This window comes from Electrona antarctica (genome assembly GCF_951216825.1).
Source record: "Electrona antarctica genome assembly, chromosome: 20".
NCBI classification, from domain to species: domain Eukaryota; kingdom Metazoa; phylum Chordata; class Actinopteri; order Myctophiformes; family Myctophidae; genus Electrona; species Electrona antarctica.
The window spans coordinates 11,447,923-11,469,952 of record NC_136801.1 but is presented as its reverse complement, the minus strand read 5'-3'; the positions used below and the strand labels follow the sequence as shown (position 1 = coordinate 11,469,952).

Here is a 22,030-nt window from a genome sequence, read left to right as displayed (position 1 = left end):
GTGAGGTGACCGTAGACTCCTTGGGGTGTCAGCCTTGGTCCTGGAAACGATCGAACCTGAGCCACCTAGACCAGGAGCTCTCAAACTTTTTAAATTCCAAGGACCCCAATTTGTGCGATTTGCAATTATGTGACAGACCCCCATAACTGTGAGAGTATACGAATGGAACCAAATGGACCATAGGTACATTTGGTACCATTTGTATACTCTCCGAGCTACAGACCTGTAAGTGTAAGGGTTTTGGTTCCATGTTGTACACTCTGAGTTACGGACCTGTAAGGGTCCAGGAGGTTCCTTAACTACCAATCATTTAGCTTGGGACCCCCAAGAGCCCACTCACGGACACCTGGTGGACCCTGCTTTGGGAACCACTGTTCTATGACCCCCCCTGGAACTCCTCCCTGACTTCCCAGGGAAATCACAACCTCCAGGACCATAGCCAGCCTTCAATGGAAGGCTGATACATATTAAGCTGTAAAATCAGCAGAGGTTAATTGATACTCAACCTTGCAGTGTGACACCTGACCTGTGTGCCACCTGACCTGTGTGCCACCTGACCTGTGTGCCACCTGACCTGTGTGCCACCTGACCTGTGTGCCGCCTGACCTGTGTGCCGCCTGACCTGTGTGCCGCCTGACCTGTGTGCCACCTGACCTGTGTGACACCTGACCTGTGTGACACCTGACCTGTGTGCCACCTGACCTGTGTGACACCTGACCTGTGTGACACCTGACCTGTGTGCCACCTGACCTGTGTGCCACCTGACCTGTGTGCCGTGCACTGCACAAGCAAGTGTGTATTTGGATTTCATGTTTAAGCTTTGGACCCGCGTGTGCGAATCTAATATGTATTGCTAATGAGAGTGAAGAGTGTCCATTGGATTCTCATAGCAGGGTGAAGACAGATGCATTAATGACTCTGTTTGATTCAGGTATGCCAAAGTGCAAGCATTGACAATAGTCAATATTCCAAATTGTTGCTGTCGGCCAGAAAACGTATTTAAGTTTTTCGGAAATGAATGCCCGATCTGCTATGTTTTTTTAGTGTCTGTGGAGTATTAACAAGAGCTTGTGAAATAATAACTACATTGGTCAAGGTTTACACCCGGCAGTGACAAAATGCTTTCTAAATGCAACATACCCGCTATTAATTTTATTAGCTGCAGCTGTGTGTACCCTGTTATGATGGGTCCATGAAAAGGGTAAAAAAACGTGCATGGGTTTGATTATGTGTGTGTTTCCACTTGCGCGTGTGTGTGTGTGTGTGTGTGTGTGTGTGTGTGTGTGTGTGTGTGTGTGTGTGTGTGTGTGTGTGTGTGTGTGTGTGTGTGACGTGTGTGTGTGTGTCTAAGTCTAACCCAACCCGCACTAACGTGTGTGTGTGTGTGTGTGTGTGCATTGCTAACCCCAGGCAGAGCAGAAAGGGGACCACAAAGCGGTGGTGGAGAGGACGGCCTCCAAGGAGGACCACCAGCATCACCACCACCACCACCATCACCACCACCACCAGAACCAAGAGCAGGCTGACGGAGAGGAGGAGGAGGAGGAGGAGGAGGAAGAGGGCGAGGTCAACGAGGAGGAGAGGCCGCTGAGGACAGAGTCGTCCAGGAGACACAAGCACATCCACCACCGCACCGCCGCCTCCTCCTCCTCTGCCGGCCCCGCCAGGACCGAGCCGCCGCTGCCGCCACACAACCACCACCACCACCACCGCCACAGCGGGCGTGCCGCCCGGGGCATGAACTCCCGGCAGGAGACCTTGGACTCGGAGACGCCCGAGAGCCGCGAAAGCAGGGACTCTGCCTACATCGAGCCCAAACGCGCCGCTCAGCAGCTCCTACGACGTGGGGAGGAAGAGGACGAGGAAGGGGACGACGAGGACGGACTTGGGGAGGGCGGGAACGCGGAACGACTGGGGGAGGCGGGGCACCCGGAGCAGCAGCAGCAGCGTTACCCACCCCAACGGGACCACAACCACCATCACCACCACCACCACCGCGGTGGCGGTGCCGAGGAGCCCCCGCCGCAGGGACACCAACACCGCTCCAAGGAGCACGAGCAGGACCACAACGAGCGCAACAAGCAGCGCTCGCATCACCACCACCGGCCGGCCCGCGACCACCACCACTACTATGACCGGGACAGGGACAGGGACCGAGAGGGAGAGGTGGCCCCCAAAAAGAGGGGTGGCGACGCGGGGGACTGGGAGGACAGAGACCCCTACATCCACCAGTGACCAAGTGACCAAACCCAGAATTCTGCATACACACAAACACACACACACACACACACAATATCTCGTTCTGATTCACTCCACTTCCTCTCGAAGAACCGTTCTGTTCTCCCGTTGTGCTGCTAAACCCCAATACCCCCTGCCCCACCTTTATGTATGCTTCCTTTGTAAAACGCTGTTGCATCTGTAGCAACAGTAGCATTTTGATTACTGTATGTAGAAACAGATCATATATATATATATATATATATGGAGTGTATCTATGCATAGATGGTTGTTCCTGTGTGGATATGCATGGATATTCTCAAAAGATGCATATTTCAAACCTGTTGGATAAAGCATGACACAAAAAGCAGAATTTATTTTCTGTACTCAGCTGTGCTTTCTGTGATTAGCATTTTTTATTGTATTTTTGCTCACACTACCACTTGAATAATGTTCTTCCTCCAGACTACTGCTAGGGTCCACTCTGACACGTGGGGAAACAGAAGGAGTTTGATGCTGTATGTGCAGATATGTATGTTCTTCTTGGTTGAATACTATTGGCTACTTACCTTCCTTTGATTTTAACCCATTTAGACCTGTTACACCTACCGGTATAGACAAATTCAGAAACGGGTCTCATGGTCGCAGCCAGAGACGAAATGTTTTTATAATCGTCAAGGTGCGTTCAGACTTGGATGGTTAGAGCAGCGCGATTACATACAAAGTCAATGCAAAGACGAGAATTGGGCGAACGGGCGCGGCGCGACCTGGCGCAGTACAAACGGGACGAACTGACTAGGTGAATATACTGTACATATTCAGGTCTAATTCATCATGGGAGCTCGAGCCCCGCTGCCCCCACGGAGTCTACGTCACTGGTCGCAGCGAACGTATTTCCTGTAGGCGGAGACGACATATCTGCAGTGTAAACAGCCAGGTCTTCTACTACATTGAATGGTAGAGTGAGTGATGTTAGTCTGCTCAAACGTTACTCTTTTACCTGCTTTTTACTAACACTAACTTTACAACGATGCCCAGAACATCGGGATGAACCTGTGTAGTTTATGGCTGCTCCAACAGTGGTGGCAAAATTCAACTTTCAAGCATTTAAAGTATGAGGTATAAAGTACAGCAGCCTTGTGTTCATACAACAGAAAGATTGGGAATTGGGTAAGACTGATCTTACCCAATCTTTCAGGACCTTTCACTGCTTCGTCTCAACCATTACTCTATGGCTCTGGTCTCAGCCACCGCTGTGTATTTTTTGACATTCCGGTTCTCTCCAAAGTTGAATTTTACCACCACTGTTGGAGCAGCCATAAACTACACAGGTTCATCCCGATGTTCTGGGCATCTTTGTAAAGTTAGTGTTAGTAAAAAGCAGGTAAAGGAGTAACGTTCAAGCAGACTAACATCAGTCACTCTACCATTCAATGTAGTAGAAGACCTGGCTGTTTACACCGCAGATATGTCTCCTCCGCCTACAGGAAATACGTTCGCTGCGACCATGAGACCCGTTTCTGAATTTGTCTATACGTTGTTATACCTTTCAAGATGGGAACACCTCTGTGTCATTTGAGTTGTTGCTATTGTCTTGCTGTTGTCGGGCAGAAACCTCTTATCTCCATATTCTATGTTTTTGAGTAAATTACCACCCTACTTGATAATACTAGAGCGTCACACAAAAGTATCAAAAGTATGCCACTTGGTATCGGCTACTTTTGCTGTTTTTGAATTTAAAGGAAAGTCACAGTTTGACATACGAGGTTTCCACCCGATGATATATAGCACCATATTTTATTTTCTTCCTTTTCTTTAAAAAAAAAACGTAGGATTTAGGAGGCGTTTTTAGAATCGGCCTCAGGTCTTAATGGGTTAAAGTATGCAACTCTGCATCAATGGTTTCAGATATTTGTTCCTCTTAATGCTGATGCCTCCTCTCAGAGACACACCTTCGTCTTACTTTACGAGACATACGATTTCTGAACTAAATTCCTGTCTTACATGCAGTACTGTTCTATTTATAAAGGTTCCAGGAACATTTTATAGCATTGATACAACCTCTGTTTAAGCACTTTTACTGATTCATTGTCAAGTGAAATAGATTTGATATGTCATTGCAACATATGTATCTCCACGGAGGTTTGTCTTTTATTAAGTTTGGCCCATTTTCTAATGACTTTTTGCGTTTTCATTTCTATTTGACTTCATAGTGTAACGAATGTCAATTCTAGGGCAGTCGGAAACATTTTCCTCACTGCGAGTTCAAATATATTTGTGATACAGAAACGATTCCAAGGTTTTACCACAAAAAGTGGTTCTGTGCTCTATTGTTATTGCAATTGTATATTCCACTTCAAGTCTATAGTATATGTTATGATCCACGTCAAACAAGTATGCTCGGCAATGATACTCAAGAACAGGTTTAAGAGTTTTCTATAATAGGCTATAGCTACAGTTGGGTGCCACCGATATTGTCCCTTATCATTTGACCCATTTAGGCCTGACCTCAAAATTTTAAAAAATCCTTCTAAATCCTCCAGTTTTCTGAAATAAATATTTTCACGATTTTTCAAAAATCGAGTGGCGCGCTATGAGCTTGTAGATCTGCTATTTTTCAATAGCTAAATTATAATGTTTAAAACACCAAAAGGGGTTCCCGCCCAAAATGGGTTAACTGTCCTTTTTCGCAGATCACGCAAACCTCAGCAAAAAGAAAAGGACAATATCGATGGCCTCCAACTGTATTTGGCTGTCCTTTCAAATGGAAAGGTTTGAGAACCTTTGTTTTCAGCAAGTCAGCAGTGCATAATTTGTAATTTCACTTTAATATCAAAAGCAAAAGCATGATCTTGAGAATTTGAGTTGAACATACAGTTAGGCATCGGAGGTTAACGGAATTCTGCAAGGTAACGTAATCCACAAACAATTCCCCAAGTCTGTTTGGTTTTGCAATTACAATTACTGATGAGAACTTCTCCGTTTCTATGCTACAATGGTAGCAGTACCATGTTTTTTTTTTAACAGTGTACAGGTGTATGTACATATTGTAAAAAATACAAAGAATAAAATTGGCAAGAAAGGATTTATGTTGAGGACAAGAACTTAACAAGTGGTCTAGATTTACTATGCCGTGTGTGCATGGCTGCATGCCATGATACCCAGAATGTATGGCAATAACGGGGTTGCTAACAAGGAGCTGGGTGGTCCAAAGAATGACCACATCCAGATGGATAAAAAACTCTGCCGGCGAGGATCTGCTGCAGAGCCACCTGCCAGCCTTTTGAAGCCTCATTGATGCTCCGCCTCGGACCTACAAGCTCGCAACGTGCCGCAGACACGACGTGCTGTGAACTTGTAGGTCTGCTATTTGACATAATATGAATCCGGATTTCTTTTGTCGTCATGACAACAGTAGCGATGAGGTGGATGCATCTAAATTAGGTAAATGTTGCCTTCCCTGTCTCTCCACACCAAGAGCCAAATAAATAGCATATCTCCCAAAACCACATTCCGAATTGTAAGATAACATATTTGTTGCTAAATAGAATGGTGGTTATGTCTCAAGTCTAATTTAAAATATCTGTACCCAATGAATTAAGTTGCCATTTGTTTGAATCATTTCTCAACGGCTCAATAAAACAGTGTCAGGTGTGGAGGTGGATTCGGTAGCAGCCTAAGTGTCACATGCATTCCTGTTGACGGATTGAGCGGCGGTCGTGTTATCCCCGGGAAGAGGATGTGAGCCATGAGGTCATTATCAAGGTCTTTTGAATGTCATTGCAAGTGACATGCACGTGGGTCGGGTCTGCCAGCGTGGGCCAGATCGCCTGTCGCGCTGTTAAAGCCTAATCTATAGGCTGCTATATACAGGAGATTGATTCCTGTGCCATAATTCACTCTCTACATTGAAAGAATTAGTGATGGATGGGCTGCCTGGTAGCTCAGCCAGCTTGTTCACTGACTGACTGACCTCAGAGTCCTGTCTTGCATGTCTCTCCTCTCTCTCTCTACCCTCGGTTTTATGTATCTGGATAAAGCAGAAAATGCTTCAAAATACATGTCGGACAGAAACTTTTATTTTATTTTATGCGTGCCCCTACTTTCTACAGTGTCACTCAAAAAGCATTAAAAGTAGCAGACCCACAAGCTTGTAGATCTACTTTGGCCATTTTAGAATTTGAATCCTGAAAAGTGACAGTTTGACATATAATAATGATCTTTCTTTTTTTTTTGTATGTTTAAACACCAACATTTGAATAATATAAAGTGTTTTGCACAGTCAAATTTTACTATACTGTAGACAGGAAATGCAGAAAAATCACACAACCAAATGGCACATCAATTTAAAGACTTCCATCCGAAATCCCACAGAAAATACAACCCCCATTTAAATGTGGCAACGATTTAACTGCACTGATGCAGAGAGAGAGAGTACTTAGACAACAGCATCATTTTCATCTTACAATAGCCCCAGTTGTCCTGGTCCACTAAGCCACTAGTAAAAGGCAGTAAATAGTTAATACCCTGCGTGACCTCTTTCTGCTTGCTACTTCCTGATCCGCACACGCTCCCACAGCCAACAAATCCGCTGTCGCCATGGCAGCTGTCTGTGTCGTCACTGTTGGTATGACGACGCAAGCAAATGCTGCATTCACTGATATCCATTGGCTCTCTGTCTCTACTTCTCTGTCCCTGTGGGCTCTCCCTCTGCTTCTCTCTCTCCCCTCGATTCTTTTACAGAGTGCCGTCTGAAGCTCGGCCCGCGCCAATGATCTGTGATGCAAAGAAACCATCGCAATATGTTGCACGTTTCAACTTGTTGCATTGTGAATCATTGATGCGGACTGGGCTTTAGGGGAGAGTCGGAGAGCACTCCTTGTGTCCGTCTGTCCGTTTGCCCTTCTGTCCCATTTGGGCAGGATTGGCGTCATCAATATGAGGCCATGATCAACGTGACATCAGAGTTCCACTGGGAAGCCACGCCATTAATTAGACCCCGTCGTCTTGTGTCTCGTGTTCAGTCACCCTTCTCTCTCCTGCACTTGGTGTTTATAAAGCTCATCATCCCCTATAAGGCTCACAGTTTGGGAGAGCAGCCGCAGAGAGGGAGATGTAAACAGCACTGTGAGTGTCTGATATCCACACTGTCCCCGTCTGAGCAGACGGACTGTCGTTCTGTAAACAACCTCGCTCCTCTCGGTGGTCCTGCGTACGAGCCGGTTGGTGCAAACAATACCGCTTTGTATACAAACGAGGGATCGTATGTTCTTCAACAGTGCAGACTCAGCTCTTCAGGAATTTGGCGATGAAGAAGCCTATGGTGTCTCCATTAGCCCGGTCGGTGAGGGGAGACGGGGACCCTGAGGAGCCGTCTGGCTCTGTCTGGTCCCAGCTGAGCTCAGGACTGAACCTCTGGAGGAGTCGCAGCTGGTCTGGTGATAGGCCAGCGCCTAGCATGCCCTCTGATCCGATGTGAGGCTCCTGAGAGACAGACAGAAAAGACAGACTGACATGAACCTCGTCGCTGTCGGGCGGAAACCTTGTATATATCTAAAACCGTTACAATCTACAATCTGAAAAAATATGTATTCCAATGGATCTATCGTTTTGTCCAAAGTGCTTGTTAAGATTTTTTTATTGGTTAATAATTATATAATTCACTGCCAACCAGTGGTGAGCTGTGGATTTTTTAACTAAGGGGGCTATAATTTATGACGTACATAAACGTACATAAACACATGGTTGGCAGTGCCAACCACGTGTTTCGCTACAAGTCACCATTTCACTCTCTGTCACACAGAGATCCAGGAGATCACGTGATTGCAAGATCACTTCCTGTTCATTCTATCTGAGAAAATGCCTGTATCTCGCCCCAACTCTATGATCTCGCCTCCTTTCTTCTCCTTGCCATTTTTGGCCAGCCTGGCCATTTTCAACGGACTCTAACTAGGGAACAAATGGTTGCGCTGACAAAAAAAAGAATTGCGGAAGCACAGAGAAAACCTCCGTACTTATCAACGGAGAGAAAGCGAGAGAAGAAAATGTAGACCACATTTCAAGTTGTACAATTGGATTATTGGCGGGTGATAACTGGCACAAGGAATAATAATCAGACGTTGAAGAAGATTACAGAGAGAGTGTTTGAATGACAGAAATCCGTTCAGAATTACGTGCGGTAATTAAGAGCGGATATCAGGCATCCTGCGCAGTGCACACACGTTACAAAGCATCTTTAACCGGCCATCCAGGGCATGCCCAGTGGGTGCTCGCTGTCTCACGCCCCTTTGTGGCAGTGAGTGAAAGGCAGGGAAATGCGTTTAAATATAATATGTTATTTACAGTACCTGGGGTTGTAGAGAGAGGCAGGGAAATGCTTTGAGGGCCCAGGCTACCTGCTCTTCATTCTCTGCCAGAGTCACAGTGCAGGTACTGTACACCAGGACGCCGCCCCGCTTCAACAGCTGCACGGCCTGCAATCATACATATCGTTGGCGTTAATCCTGCATGACGGTGATATTTAATGTTATGGCTGTTTTAGGGTGGACTTTCCTATTTAATCCGTTCATGAAACAGCCAAAGTGATGGGCTACGATAGTCCCACACTGCCATCTAGTGGCCACAGTGCCAATATTATGAAACAGTAGATGTTGATTGTGCACTAGTCTCTCGAGATGTAGCCTGGGCACCATTCCATTTCGGGTATATGATCCGGTCGGGAGCGGATGATATCGCTACGTCATGTTGTAGTATTATTTTGTAGTCATCAATCTTCCGGAACTTCCTTTTCCCTCAAACCGATTTTTCTCAATAAAAGCTGCAGGCTACGAGAGCTTTTATTGTTATTCTTCCGGTTTAAGGGAAATGGAAGTTCCGTTTGATTGATCCTGCTTGATGACTACAAAACAATACTACAACATCTGTGTTTCTGTATGGATCACTTTTCTGTACGGCACCAGTACCACACGGCTCTGGTGTGGAGGCGTGTCATGGGTGGTAAAATGGCTTAATAATAAATAATACTTACTCTATGCAGGCTCTTATATCTGCAGAGTGCATTTAGTTGATAGATATTAGTTAATATGTTATACTAGTTTCATGAGAATATAAATACTACAAGAAGTATTACATTGTATTGCACCACAGCTATAGTGCATGGAAAGAGATAAATAAGGACTAGATTTGAATAAAGTTGGTCATGGCGAACTTTATTCAAATAAGATCTGTCCGTCAGACACGGCAAATCATCGGAAAGCTCGCCTTGCCGTACTCGCCGGACTGCAGCACGTGGCACCATTGAACATTAACCCATTAAGACATGGAACGCATCTCTGTCACCTTAGCTTTTAACCACTTTAAACCCTCATTTTAAACTTTAGCTATTGGAAAATAGCAGATATACAAGCTCATAGTTTGTAGATCTGCTATTATTGAAAAATCGTGAAAACGTGTGCAAATCTTTGAATATATATATATATATTCATTCAGCTTCTGGGGGTCCCTGGAACAAAATATTTTAAGATAGAGGGTCGGCGGCCAAATATATATAATTTTGGGGGTCCTTGACATGAAAAGGTTTGAGCACCACTGACATAGAAACATACATTTTTCAGAAAATGGTTAGGATTTAGAAGACATTTGGTAGAATCTGCCTGGTCTTAATCTGTGTTAACGGGATACGTCCGATGACATCGTATTTGGTGTGCGGCTTCAAAACTCACAGCCTGAAACAGCTTGCGTTGCAGCGGCTGGTAGGAGCGGATCTCCTTCAGGCTCCAGGTGTTGGCCATGTTGGGCCTCTGGCCCAGACCACTGCAGGGAGCGTCCAGCAACACCCGGTCAAAACTCTCCGGGAGGAAGGGAGGTCCTGGAAGAACACAATGATGCATGCTGTTATGTAAAGACCTGCGGAGGAAGGGAGGTCCTGGAAGAACACAATGATGCATGCTGTTATGTAAAGACCTGCGGAGGAAGGTAAATAAGTACATTTACTCAAAGTGCTGTGTTTAAAGGTAGTGTAAGTGATTTTCTTTGGTTAAAATAAGCATCTATAAGTGCTGCACAATAAGTACTTATTATTCTATTATGTTATATATTATAATTTTGCTTACCGAACTTCCAGAGTGTTTCTACATTGCAAAGTAAAAAATTGTGAGTATTGTGACTTTTTCCACCACGAGTAAATGTTTAATGGGAAGTCTCTGGGTGACAGTGGTAAAGAACAGGAGCCAGATGATCCAGACAAAGTTTTCTCAACTAGCTGCGGTAGAAGAAAAAAAATCACACCCGTGTGAAGTGAGGGGCGCTAATATATTAAAGTCTAACTCATGTTGATTAGGTGATGTAAAACAAACGGTGTAAACAAACATTAAACGCCATTAACAATAAAGAGACAATATGACGTAAATGACATTATGACGTAAATTTTCCCTTCATTGTCAATGACGTTTACAAAACAAACATTGAACCTGTGTATAGGAGGGGCTAGCGCCCCTCAAAAATAGCAGTGCTTGTCTATGTACTCTACTGTGTCCTGTTTTTTTTTTTCAGAGCAGAGGAGCCAACATGGAGTTCATGTTGACATTCTGTACCTTCAGTTTCCTGGGCTGGGTCACTGCTCACAGCCCGAGTGCTGTTAAAGCAATACGCTTTGATACAGTGCAGACGCAAAATCTGGGCGTTGTGACGAATGCGCTCCAACTTATTTTGGATCCTGTCCAGTGCCAACACTTCACCCTGTGTGGTGGGGGGGGGGGAGAAACAAGCCAGGAGTCACAAAACAAGGCAGAAAAGAGCAATGCAACAGCTCCACCTTCAGGTCAATTAGCAGCAATACATTATCTGCAGTCTACTCTGCAGAGACTTGGTGGAGCAAGACTAGCCTGGTTAATAAACCAGACCGAATCAGCCGTTGGCAAAAAAAAGTTGCCTACCAGCGGATTACGGTCTGGCGAGGCTCAGTAGCACGCCTCTTTCCTACAGCAGAGAACAGGTCGGACCAATCGGGACACGGTATGCAATATAGGCGGGCTTTGGTACAGTGACGTTCAATGCTTGAGACTTTTGACTGACAGTAGCTCTGACCAATTGCGTCAAAGAGAAAATGTTCCCCGGGAAATGAAATCCAAGTGGAGCCAGCCCAGACTGATATACCGCGACAGTGTTGTGTGATATTAGTCTGGCTTATTAGCCAGGCTAGAGCAAGACACCATCCAGACAACGTAACCAAACCAGCAATCATGCATTATAGTGAAACTAGAGCGGTGCCCATATGGCACTGGCCTACTTGGAACGATGCCCCACCCAGTTATGTCTGTGTCCCTTTTATGCCCATATATGGAGTTATTTGTCAGACATGAGTCTATGCCCTGTCCAGAGCCCGGGCAGAGGCTTTTGTGCTGGTTCTGGACGGTGTATCCCACCGACTCGGGCACTGCACTCCCTGTGGTGGTGTGGAACGCGTGTGTCAAATTTGAAGTCGTGGGGTGAACGGTTTGTGTTTGATTGCTGGTGGTGTTCTGGGAGTCACATGGTCAAACCATGTGACTCCCATTGGAAAAGCATTGTGGTGGCCCAAAAAAGCACCAAACATTGGCTTGATTGGCGTTTGGTACGTGTGATTTAGGCCTCAGACTACAGGGGTTTAAGTGCTTAATTAAGAGAGGCTCACCTTATCGCCCATGAGGGCAGCGATGTGGCACGTCTTCCCCCCAGGAGCAGCACACATGTCTAGGATGCGTTCTCCAGGGCGAGGCCCCAGAACATGTCCCACCAATACAGATGGAAGGTTCTACAGTTAGAAAACACACTTTAAAATACTGTATATCGAGTTGCGAGTAGGGTTGGGATCCTTTAGGATTTTAACTATTCCGGTTCCTTAACGATTAACGGTCCGGTTGTTAACGGTTCCCTTTAATGATTCCTATAGGGGGTTCCAAATGGACCCTCATAGATCTGTAACTGAGACATACAGGTCTGGAACTCTGAATGTGCAAATGGAACACTTACGGGTCCCATTTGTACACTCTCAGAGTTATGGTGGTCCTTGAAATGATAAAGTTTTGAGAAACACCGGTATTGTAATTGTATAGCAGACGAGAAGTCCACAATAAGCCAGTTCCGGAAACGGTTCCACAATGTGATTGTAGTTCCTCAACATTGTATCCGGTTCCGGATCCCAACCCTAGTTGTGAGGGGTCTGAGACGACACAAGTCTGGCCGTAGCATTGCTCTAGTCTAGCAAGTCACAGAGTTTGTGCTTGAAACATTCCAAGAAGAAAAGGAAGAGAATAAATAAATACCTGAAGGAATGCCAAGCTAGGAAGTACTCCATCAAAGCAAGGACTTTGGTAGAGTGGTTCCACCATCCGGATGCCAACACCCCTGAAATACAAAGTTGTTTTTATGTAGCCAGCTGTTTGCAGCACCAGATAGAGGACAACTGTCTCCCTCCTCAGGACACACAGGTATTGTAGGAACCAAGAACCTTTCAGTAGTCAAATCAGGGCTCCAGCTAAAGAGGTAGGAAGTTTGTGCTCTAAACTCAAGGCTTACTATAGGCTATAGGGCTGCAACCAGGTGAGAGAAGCCAGCATGAAATTACATAAACAACAAAAAGGCTCACACACTGAAAGGAAAAACATGTTTTTCCTTTATAGTCTCTGACAGAGTCAGAGTCTCTGTCACTTTATTTTACCATGGAACTTTTTGCCTCTAAAGCCTCAGTTTCAGTGTGTGGGCCTTTTTGTTGTCTATACACGAGCAAACAATCCATCTAAAACTGTAAGTCACAAAATGCATAAAGCGTTTGACCTGAAATACTGTTTGCTTCATTTTCTTGCCGCCCTCATTATAATATTTTTTTGATATAAAGATAAGGGCCTAGAAGGTTTGAGTGAGATTAAGCTATTGATACTAAGGATACTAAGGATACTAAGGACATCTATAAGATAACATTATCTTATCATCATATATCACTATCATCAAACGCCTTCTTCAAAGATTCGTAACTCACCCCTGACCTCAGGACGACGTCACTACAGTGACGTCAGAGACGACATCTTCAAGACTATAAAGATAAGGGCCTAGAAGGTTTGAGTGAGATTAAGCTATTGATACTAAGGATACTAAGGATACTAAGGACATCTATAAGATAACATTATCTTATCATCATATATCACTATCATCAAACGCCTTCTTCAAAGATTCGTAACTCACCCCTGACCTCAGGACGAATCTTCGGCTCCACAATTGGCATCTGATTAGATCCCGATTACATGGTCCTTGAACGCCGTCAAAGAACGCCAGACGCTGAGGACGACCGCCCTCAACACATCTGACTTCTAGACGACCTGACGACAACGCCAGGCCGTCACCAAAAACCTAAGGAGCGTCTTCCGACGCTAGATACAGTCCAAGATCTCAACTGAGAACCCTATCATGTCCCTATTAGAGGACAAGCGTTTCGTCGCAGCTCTGCGCACCCTCAACACCCTCGCCGTGGCCAGGATTGCCGACAGGGCTGCAGAGCGAGAGCTTTACGAGAGACGCGCAACTGCAGAGCGAGAGCTTTATGCTGCAGCGCAACGGGAAGCCGCGCAACGGGAAGCTGCTGCAGCGCAACGGGAAGCTGCAGCGCAAATGCGCCATGACCAGCTACTTGAGACGCTCACCCGACCCCTCGGTCGAGGTGAAGCCCGGATAAGCGAGTCACTGGACAGCACATGCAACGCCCAGTCCTTGCCCCCCGTTGGCCAGGAGCATGAGCTCAACCAGGCTATACCCCATCAGGTGCACGATGGCACCTGCCACGAGCAGTCCCCGAATCTGCCACCACCCGCCATAGTGCGGTCTCCGACCCAGAGACACACTGAGGACATCGCACAACGCGAAGATTCGGCCAAACAATTGGCCGAGAAGTCCGCGGACAGTGCCCCCCGCCCGACCGAGGAGGGCCCGGCCGCCGCCCAATCTACAGTGCCTCCCGAGCCGACCCTCGCTCAGGGCGCGGCACGGCCGGCAGATACACCATCCCAACCCAGGTGCTACATCGCAGAATCCACTCGGACCTCCGATGTTGGGATCCAGCACCTGGACAGCGACGCCTGCGAGCTCCCTACCTCACCAGGCCGTGACAATGGCATATGCAATGCTCCTACACCAGCCCCCGACGCTACGGTCGACGGGGGGAGAGCGATCGGCCTCAGCCTCGACATAGTCGACCGCTGCGTCAGCATTTCCAGCCACCTTGCCACTCAAAAGGGAAAGCTAACAACGAACCCCCACTCAGGAGAGATAGAGGGAAGGCCAAAGTCACCCCCCACTACATTGACGCAAGCTAGCAGCGTACTGAATGAGTCAACAGAGAATCGTGCGGAGGTCAGCCTGAGCAGGCCAACACCCCCGCCCGACCGAGCCACCCTTCGTCCACCTGACAGGCCCACCAGCAAGAAGGAGGACGAGGACGACGACCACCGGCCACCGCGACACCACGTTGCACGTGAACATGAATATGACCATGAACGTGCACGGTCCCCGAGCCCCGACCCGCTGCGTCACAGCGCACAAACCTGTGCACCAAGAGACGACCGCGAATCTGGCTCAGCGCCCGCCTCACAACGCAGAGACGTATGGGCCAGGCAACACAGCCAAGCCAACCTGTCGGTGAACCAATCCCAGTCACTGGGTGTCCTGGCAGACGTACTCGGCAGGGAGATTATCATCCTCGAAACATTCGACGGCTCTAGCCCCAGCTCCTACCCGAGCAGTCAAGCAGACAGCCAAGCGACCGAGGACGTTCAGCTTTACGACCCGAACGCCCTCAAGGCGCCAATTGTCGCAGCACCAACGACCGAGACGGCAACTGCCCATGTCTCAAGCACAGCTCTAACCGCTATAGCACTGGGAGTTAAGACTGCCTCCGTCCCCGCCCCAAGCGTGGGCACACCGCGAAAGCTAGAGACCAAATCGGGACACGAATTCTCCTGCGCCCAGTGGCCAAGCTAATCTCACTCCCGGAACTGCCGGCCACAGCCGCGGTAGCAAGGGAAACGACGGAATAGTGAAGCTAGTAGCTTCACTAAGGAGGAGTGTGACGAAGGATAGGAGATGTCACTCCGACGTCACTACAGTGACGTCAGAGACGACATAGCTTCACTATTCCGTCGTTTCCCTTGCTACCGCGGCTGTGGCCGGCAGTTCCGGGAGTGAGATTAGCTTGGCCACTGGGCGCAGGAGAATTCGTGTCCCGATTTGGACTCTCGCCGTCCTGACCCTCCCGTCTTTGCCTGGTATTGCTTCTATCACTTTCCCCATCTGCCAGTAAGCCCTCGGGAGTTGAGGATCCATCACTAGGACGTAAGCCCCTTTGGCGAGGTTCTCTCTCTCTCCTAGCCATTTTCTGCGTGGTTGAAGATCCGGTAAGTAAAACTGAACAAATCGGCGCCAGAATTGATCGGCTAGGATTTGGGAGTGTCGCCATCTCCTGCGGCTGAGCAGTTCGGCTTCGGGGTGGGTGACTGGTGGCGTCGGTTGGTATTACGGATTGGGTAGAATTCTGCTTTCTTAACAGGCTCTGGCCTGCTGCTATCTACCTGAGCAGTCAAGCAGACAGCCAAGCGACCGAGGACGTTCAGCTTTACGACCCGAACGCCCTCAAGGCGCCAATTGTCGCAGCACCAACGACCGAGACGGCAACTGCCCATGTCTCAAGCACAGCTCTAACCGCTATAGCACTGGGAGTTAAGACTGCCTCCGTCCCCGCCCCAAGCGTGGGCACACCGCGAAAGCTAGAGACCAAACAATACGAGTCTAGCGTCGCACAGACAAGGAACAAGGAGAGCGGCACTTTGGCCCCAACGAGTGGCCAAGTCGCCACGCTCCACCTCGTCTTTTGTGTGAGCTCGCCTCAAAACGAGCCCGCACAGACAGAGAATCTACAACAGCAGACCAGCGCCAGGAAGATATCCCACCCGGCGCCCAAGAGAGACGACAACGTCCTGCTCGATAAAGAGCTGTTGCAGGTCAACGAGATGAAACCGAACAAAGTCAAGCCGACTAGGCTAGGCCGGCTAGGTTTCTTTATTCTAGCAATCTCACTGACAGCCGCAGTTATTCATCACGCGGCACGCCCCAGACAACTGTTAATCACAGCGGGCAACCCGAATACCAACACCTATCAGAGGAACGACGAACTAGCGTTAATACCAATTGACGCGAGCACGTCCCAGCCCGGGAACCCGCCAGGGTCACAGACGAGGCCACACGCAGCCTTGGCCGGACTCCCCGGCGGAGAAAGCCTGCCCAGCCTCAGATCAGTCATGATGCAGCGAGTGCCCGCTCCCCAGGGAGCCACTAGCTGGATGCAGACACGATCCTACGCCACGGTCAGGCACATCATCATCGAGATGCTATGGCGCCTCTTCTGTTCATCATTTCAGATGCTGTAAGGCCCCCAAGCCACCATGCCAACTTCCACAGACTCTAGTGTGACAACGCGATCCTCCAGGGTCCTCCACACGCCACCAGAGAAAAGATGGAAAAGGGGGAGCAGGGGGAATAAGGTGAAGTCGGCGTTCCGCAGCCTAGTGCTGTCTGACTCACCAGCCTCGTCCTACAAAGGACGCACCAAGGCCACTGCGTTGAAGCAACGCAGGGGGGGAGCGGAACAAACAGGACAAACAACACGACAGCGTACGCCGACAACGGCCCAAACATCGTCCTGCAGCTCACCTCCAGCATGCAGTCGAGGCTCTGAGCAACAACAACTACATACGCTCCAACCCCAACGCTGCCAAGACCATAGAACACTCACCTACAACTGGTCAGTGTCCTGACGAAATCTGCGAAAGCACGGTGATCTACACCTACCGCCACTCGAGCGAGCAGAAACAGGAGCATCCAGCTCAAGAATAAACACCACACCTCAAAAGCAGGAGCAGAGTCCAAAGGAAGCCTGCGCGCACCTGAGGCAAGAGCCCGGAGCGACGATGGCCGCCATGGATGTGAGGGGGGGAGCCCAAAGGAGGCCAAAGCCCCCCAGGTAGATAGCAGCAGGCCAGAGCCTGTTAAGAAAGCAGAATTCTACCCAATCCGTAATACCAACCGACGCCACCAGTCACCCACCCCGAAGCCGAACTGCTCAGCCGCAGGAGATGGCGACACTCCCAAATCCTAGCCGATCAATTCTGGCGCCGATTTGTTCAGTTTTACTTACCGGATCTTCAACCACGCAGAAAATGGCTAGGAGAGAGAGAGAACCTCGCCAAAGGGGCTTACGTCCTAGTGATGGATCCTCAACTCCCGAGGGCTTACTGGCAGATGGGGAAAGTGATAGAAGCAATACCAGGCAAAGACGGGAGGGTCAGGACGGCGAGAGTCCAAATCGGGACACGAATTCTCCTGCGCCCAGTGGCCAAGCTAATCTCACTCCCGGAACTGCCGGCCACAGCCGCGGTAGCAAGGGAAACGACGGAATAGTGAAGCTAGTAGCTTCACTAAGGAGGAGTGTGACGAAGGATAGGAGATGTCACTCCGACGTCACTACAGTGACGTCAGAGACGACATCTTCAAGACTATAAAGATAAGGGCCTAGAAGGTTTGAGTGAGATTAAGCTATTGATACTAAGGATACTAAGGATACTAAGGACATCTATAAGATAACATTATCTTATCATCATATATCACTATCATCAAACGCCTTCTTCAAAGATTCGTAACTCACCCCTGACCTCAGGACGAATCTTCGGCTCCACAATTGGCATCTGATTAGATCCCGATTACAGTGACCATAGTAGCCTACTTACTTGACAGGTTCATCTGTACAGAAGATTCTAGAGCGGTCCATTTCAGAAACTCCATTTCCCAGAAACACCTTCTTTCCCTGAAAGGCCTTGGCTCCCCGTGTGCATTTTCCCTCCATGTCAGAGAAGACAGACACAACATCTCCGCGTTTCATGACTGATGATAATAAAAATGTAAAACACACCACAGGTAGGATTTAGGTTACATCAAGGCCACATCCAGACCACTGGGTATGTCTCGACAGATTAACCATAAAAATCTTAGTTCTTAAAGTGGTTTATAAAAAGAAAATATACAATTTGACTTGTTTTCCTGCTCTTACACTTCGGTGTGGCGATGATCCCTGGAGCAAAGACGTGAGCACCTCTGAGAACCGCATTGCCACAGAGTGCCCCGACCACCACCTCAGACCTCAGCTGTGTCACTGGCCTGGGAGCAAAAGACAACAGTTCAAGTCACATATTATTGTCTCTCTGGGGGGCGCCAGTGGCCTAGTGGTTAAGGTGCATACCACATTCGCTCTAATCTTGATTCCAGAGCCCAACGACCCTTGCTAAGTGTCACTCGCAGTCTCTCTCCCTGTTTCATGTCTATCTCAACTGTATATCCACATAAAGGCGGAAATTTTAAAAAGAAATCACACTCGTGTGATTAAGTGAGGGGCGCTCTTATCGTTATGGATCACATTCCGTGCTCAGCCAATCAAATCATCACTATGTGGTACATACAAAGCTGGGCATAGGAGAGGCTAGCCCCTCAAAAATAAAATAAACAGGTGGAAACCTCATACAGTCCAAAACTGCCTTTTCAGAAATCTATTTTTGTTTATTTTTAAGCAACAAAGTCGTATGCACACCTGATAAGCTCTGAGACGGGTGCGTAGGCATGGCTCAATGTATTCCGAAAAAATGCACATAAAATGCACAAAGAGTAAGACCCACACACCGTCTGCATGTGCAATACGAACACTTTATTTAGGCAACATTTCTGTCAAAGACCTTCTTCAGGCATCTACTCATCTATACACTCAGTAGATGCATGAAGGTCTTTGACCGAAACGTTGCCTAAATAAAGTGTTCGTATTGCAAGTGCAGACGGTGTGCGGGTCTTTGTGCACTTTGTGCATTTTTTCTGTTTATTTTTAAGCAAAAGTTGCAGATATACAAGCTCAAAGCTTGTGGCTCGAGTTTGTGAATCTGCTACTTTTGGCGCTTTTGTGTGACACTGTAGTAAAATCAAGTATAGCGCGTTAATTTACCAAAACAAAAAACACACAAAACGTTTGAATATGGAGATAAGAGGTTTCTGCCCGACAACAGAGATTCATATTCACACTTTGAATCGTTAACGAGAAGATATTTCAATGTCAGCGAGTGAACCCATACTGAATGTCTTATTATAGAGAGGATTTTCTATTTTTTGCCTGCAGGCCATAAATTGACATGTGGCTTGGCCTCAGATGCCTCCAGAACCATGGGAAGAGGAGTGATACTGGTGATTTGGGGCCCATCTATAAAGCGTCTTTCACATTTTGGCAGACATTCTGCAGGCATTCCTCGCATACCTCGGTCCGATGACAGGAAGGAGCAGCACATCTGGAATGCGTGGATGAAGGAGAATCTTTGTGGAAACGTCCCCTGTTGTGGGACCGCACATCTGCTGCTGCAACAGAACAGAGAGGATTCTGAAAAGGCTAAGGAGCGTTGATGAATCTGATCAAAGTTCCAGTGTGCTGTGGTTGGTCCGTCTGTCCAGTGTCCACAGTTCCAATTCTGTGTATTGTTGTGGAATCTGCTGTGCACCTTTTTTGGGCCGTGCACAATTAACTTTCCAGTTGAATGTAAGGAGCAGCACAGCCTCTGGGGGCTTGTTAGCAGGGTTTTTAGATTGTGGGCCTTATTTAGCTCTTTTATTTCTCCTGTAAAGGCACTGGCTTTACCTGCTTCAGCTCTTCGCCAAGTTTTTGCCTTATCTCCTCCAGAGAGGCTAGGTGAGTGCTGGCCCGTACACAGGTGTAAGATGGTGGGTGGGACAGGCATTCAAGTAGCTTCTGGAACCGCCGTTCAGCATCCACTTGTCCCACTGCTGACAACAACTGAAGTTCGCACACACACACACACACACACACACACACACACACACACACACACACACACACACACACACACACACACACACACACACACACACACACACACACACACACACACACACACACACACACACACACACACACACACACACACACACACAGTGTATAGTGTACTCACATACACAAATAAATATTCACGTATATTATTAGTGTCTGTGCTGTGAAGTGTATCACACGGTACCTCATTGTTTAAGAAGACATTCTTGAGGTGATCATGGACTTCAGGCTGCAGGTATATTTGTGGGAATACTGATTTCTTCATTTCTTCTGAGATCATTAATCTGCACAATAAAGACAGACAGACAGACATCTTTATTGATCTCTGTGGGGGGTAATTCAGGTGTCAACAGCACAAACAGCTTGGATGCTATAAATGCTATCTGCTGCTGCATTCTGCATCTGAGAACAACGATAAATGTTGTTGCACCTGTACAGAAAGCTTTGGTTATCCTCTTTGTCTATGTCAAGTTTTTAAGTTATGAGCAACATTCTGTGTCAATAAAGTGCTTGTTGTAAATCTGTTTCGATATTACAATATGCAGGAGGCAGCAGGACATTGAGATATTGAAAACAAGTGCTTGTGCTTCCAAACTTGAGAACTTAATCACTGCAGAGACAAAGTTATTCATAACATGACAGTGGACTTTTATAAAACAAAACCTTGACAGGTGGACTGACATAAATCTTTTGTCAATGAATGGATAAGTATGCAGACTATATTGATGACAGTGGATATGAGGTTGATATTGTTTGCCTGCTGCTGTGTACATTTGTTGATCTATGCAATGTGCGTCCACGGTCCATTGAAGACACTGATTATCATACACACTCACAAATTGACAGGTAGCCTACGTTTTGGCTGTTGCGGGGTAATGCTTGTGTCCCATATACATCTTGATTGATGAACTATCAGCAATCAGCCCCTATGATGAGAATACAGCCCCTATAGCTTTTTGATTGAAATTTTTATTTCGATTGCAACTCTAGATTCATCCCATTAAAAACATATAGTTGCACATTGCGGCTAAGTAAAATCGTACCCGAGGTACGATGACCAGACTGTACAGACTCGAGTCAGATAGTACAGATCTGTACTATTTGCAAAATGTTTGTATTCAATCAATCCCATACACGCATGCTCATTCATTGAAGGAAATTTACATGTGCTGCTGTGAATGACAGCAGCACATGTCCCTGTGAAGCTCGCGGAAAGGGGGAAAGATCAGATAATATATATTATTTTTTATTTATTTTTACTAAATACACGTCGTTTTCTGCCTTAACTTTAAACTGACAAGAGTTAACTCAGGTGACAGGTCGCACCGTCGCAGCAATTGATCATTGGGTATAGCCTACTAAGTAATAAATATAGTGCAGTGCTACAAGTTGGAGTGATCTATGACTGTGTAATAAATACACAAATAACACATAGGGCTAGAACAGTACTCACTACTCACTCGAGTTGATTTCCAGGACGCTTTACCAGACAAGGCACAAGACAGCCGTTCATCCCATTTCATCCTCTATGATTGATTTTATCCTAATAGCCTACTCTGTGATTTTATCGCTTGATCGCTCCATCGCTCGCCACATTTCTTCCGGGTCTTCTAAGTGGGCGTGAATTTAACCGTCAGATCTCGCTGTTGATCTCGCGAGCGTGCAAATTATATGAAATAAGGACAGCTCAGAATTTCTGTGATTGATGCTGCATGGAAGTCATGAAGTACTGTAGGCTTTATATACTCTATGGCTGTAGATACTCTATGCTGTAGGCCTAGTACAATTTTGAGGTATTTGTACTTGATTATTTCCAATACTTTTACTTTTACTCCACCACATCTCAGAGGCAAATATTGTACT

General features: G+C 47.1%; 2 protein-coding genes across 6 annotated transcripts in view; one reads left to right on the top strand and one right to left on the bottom strand.

Moving 5' to 3' along the window:
- cacnb2a (calcium channel, voltage-dependent, beta 2a) overlaps positions 1-6,465 on the top strand; it is a 111,896-nt gene extending 105,431 nt beyond the window's left edge. For both annotated transcript variants that reach the window (XM_079489990.1, XM_079489989.1), the window contains exon 14: positions 1,411-6,465. In XM_079489990.1, the coding sequence (XP_079346116.1) occupies positions 1,411-2,235 (825 nt within the window). In that variant the 3' untranslated portion in view covers positions 2,236-6,465. The remainder of the gene's footprint in view (positions 1-1,410) is intronic.
- nsun6 (NOP2/Sun RNA methyltransferase 6) lies at positions 6,389-21,784 on the bottom strand. 4 transcript variants are annotated; one of them, XM_079489993.1, is made up of 12 exons: positions 21,628-21,784; positions 20,352-20,451; positions 19,958-20,113; positions 19,583-19,680; positions 18,341-18,447; positions 18,021-18,174; positions 12,519-12,600; positions 11,888-12,007; positions 10,809-10,953; positions 9,939-10,084; positions 8,565-8,690; positions 6,389-7,701 (listed from the first exon to the last, which is right to left on the bottom strand). In XM_079489993.1, exons 1-12 carry the CDS (start codon positions 21,678-21,680, stop codon positions 7,504-7,506), a joined length of 1,485 nt encoding a protein of 494 aa, XP_079346119.1. In that variant the 5' UTR covers positions 21,681-21,784; the 3' UTR covers positions 6,389-7,503. The 4 variants fall into 4 exon arrangements, with proteins under 4 accessions (XP_079346119.1, XP_079346120.1, XP_079346121.1 ...); XM_079489994.1 differs by having other exon boundaries at positions 19,583-19,677; XM_079489995.1 differs by having other exon boundaries at positions 19,583-19,674.
- Between the last annotated feature and the right edge of the window lie 246 nt (positions 21,785-22,030).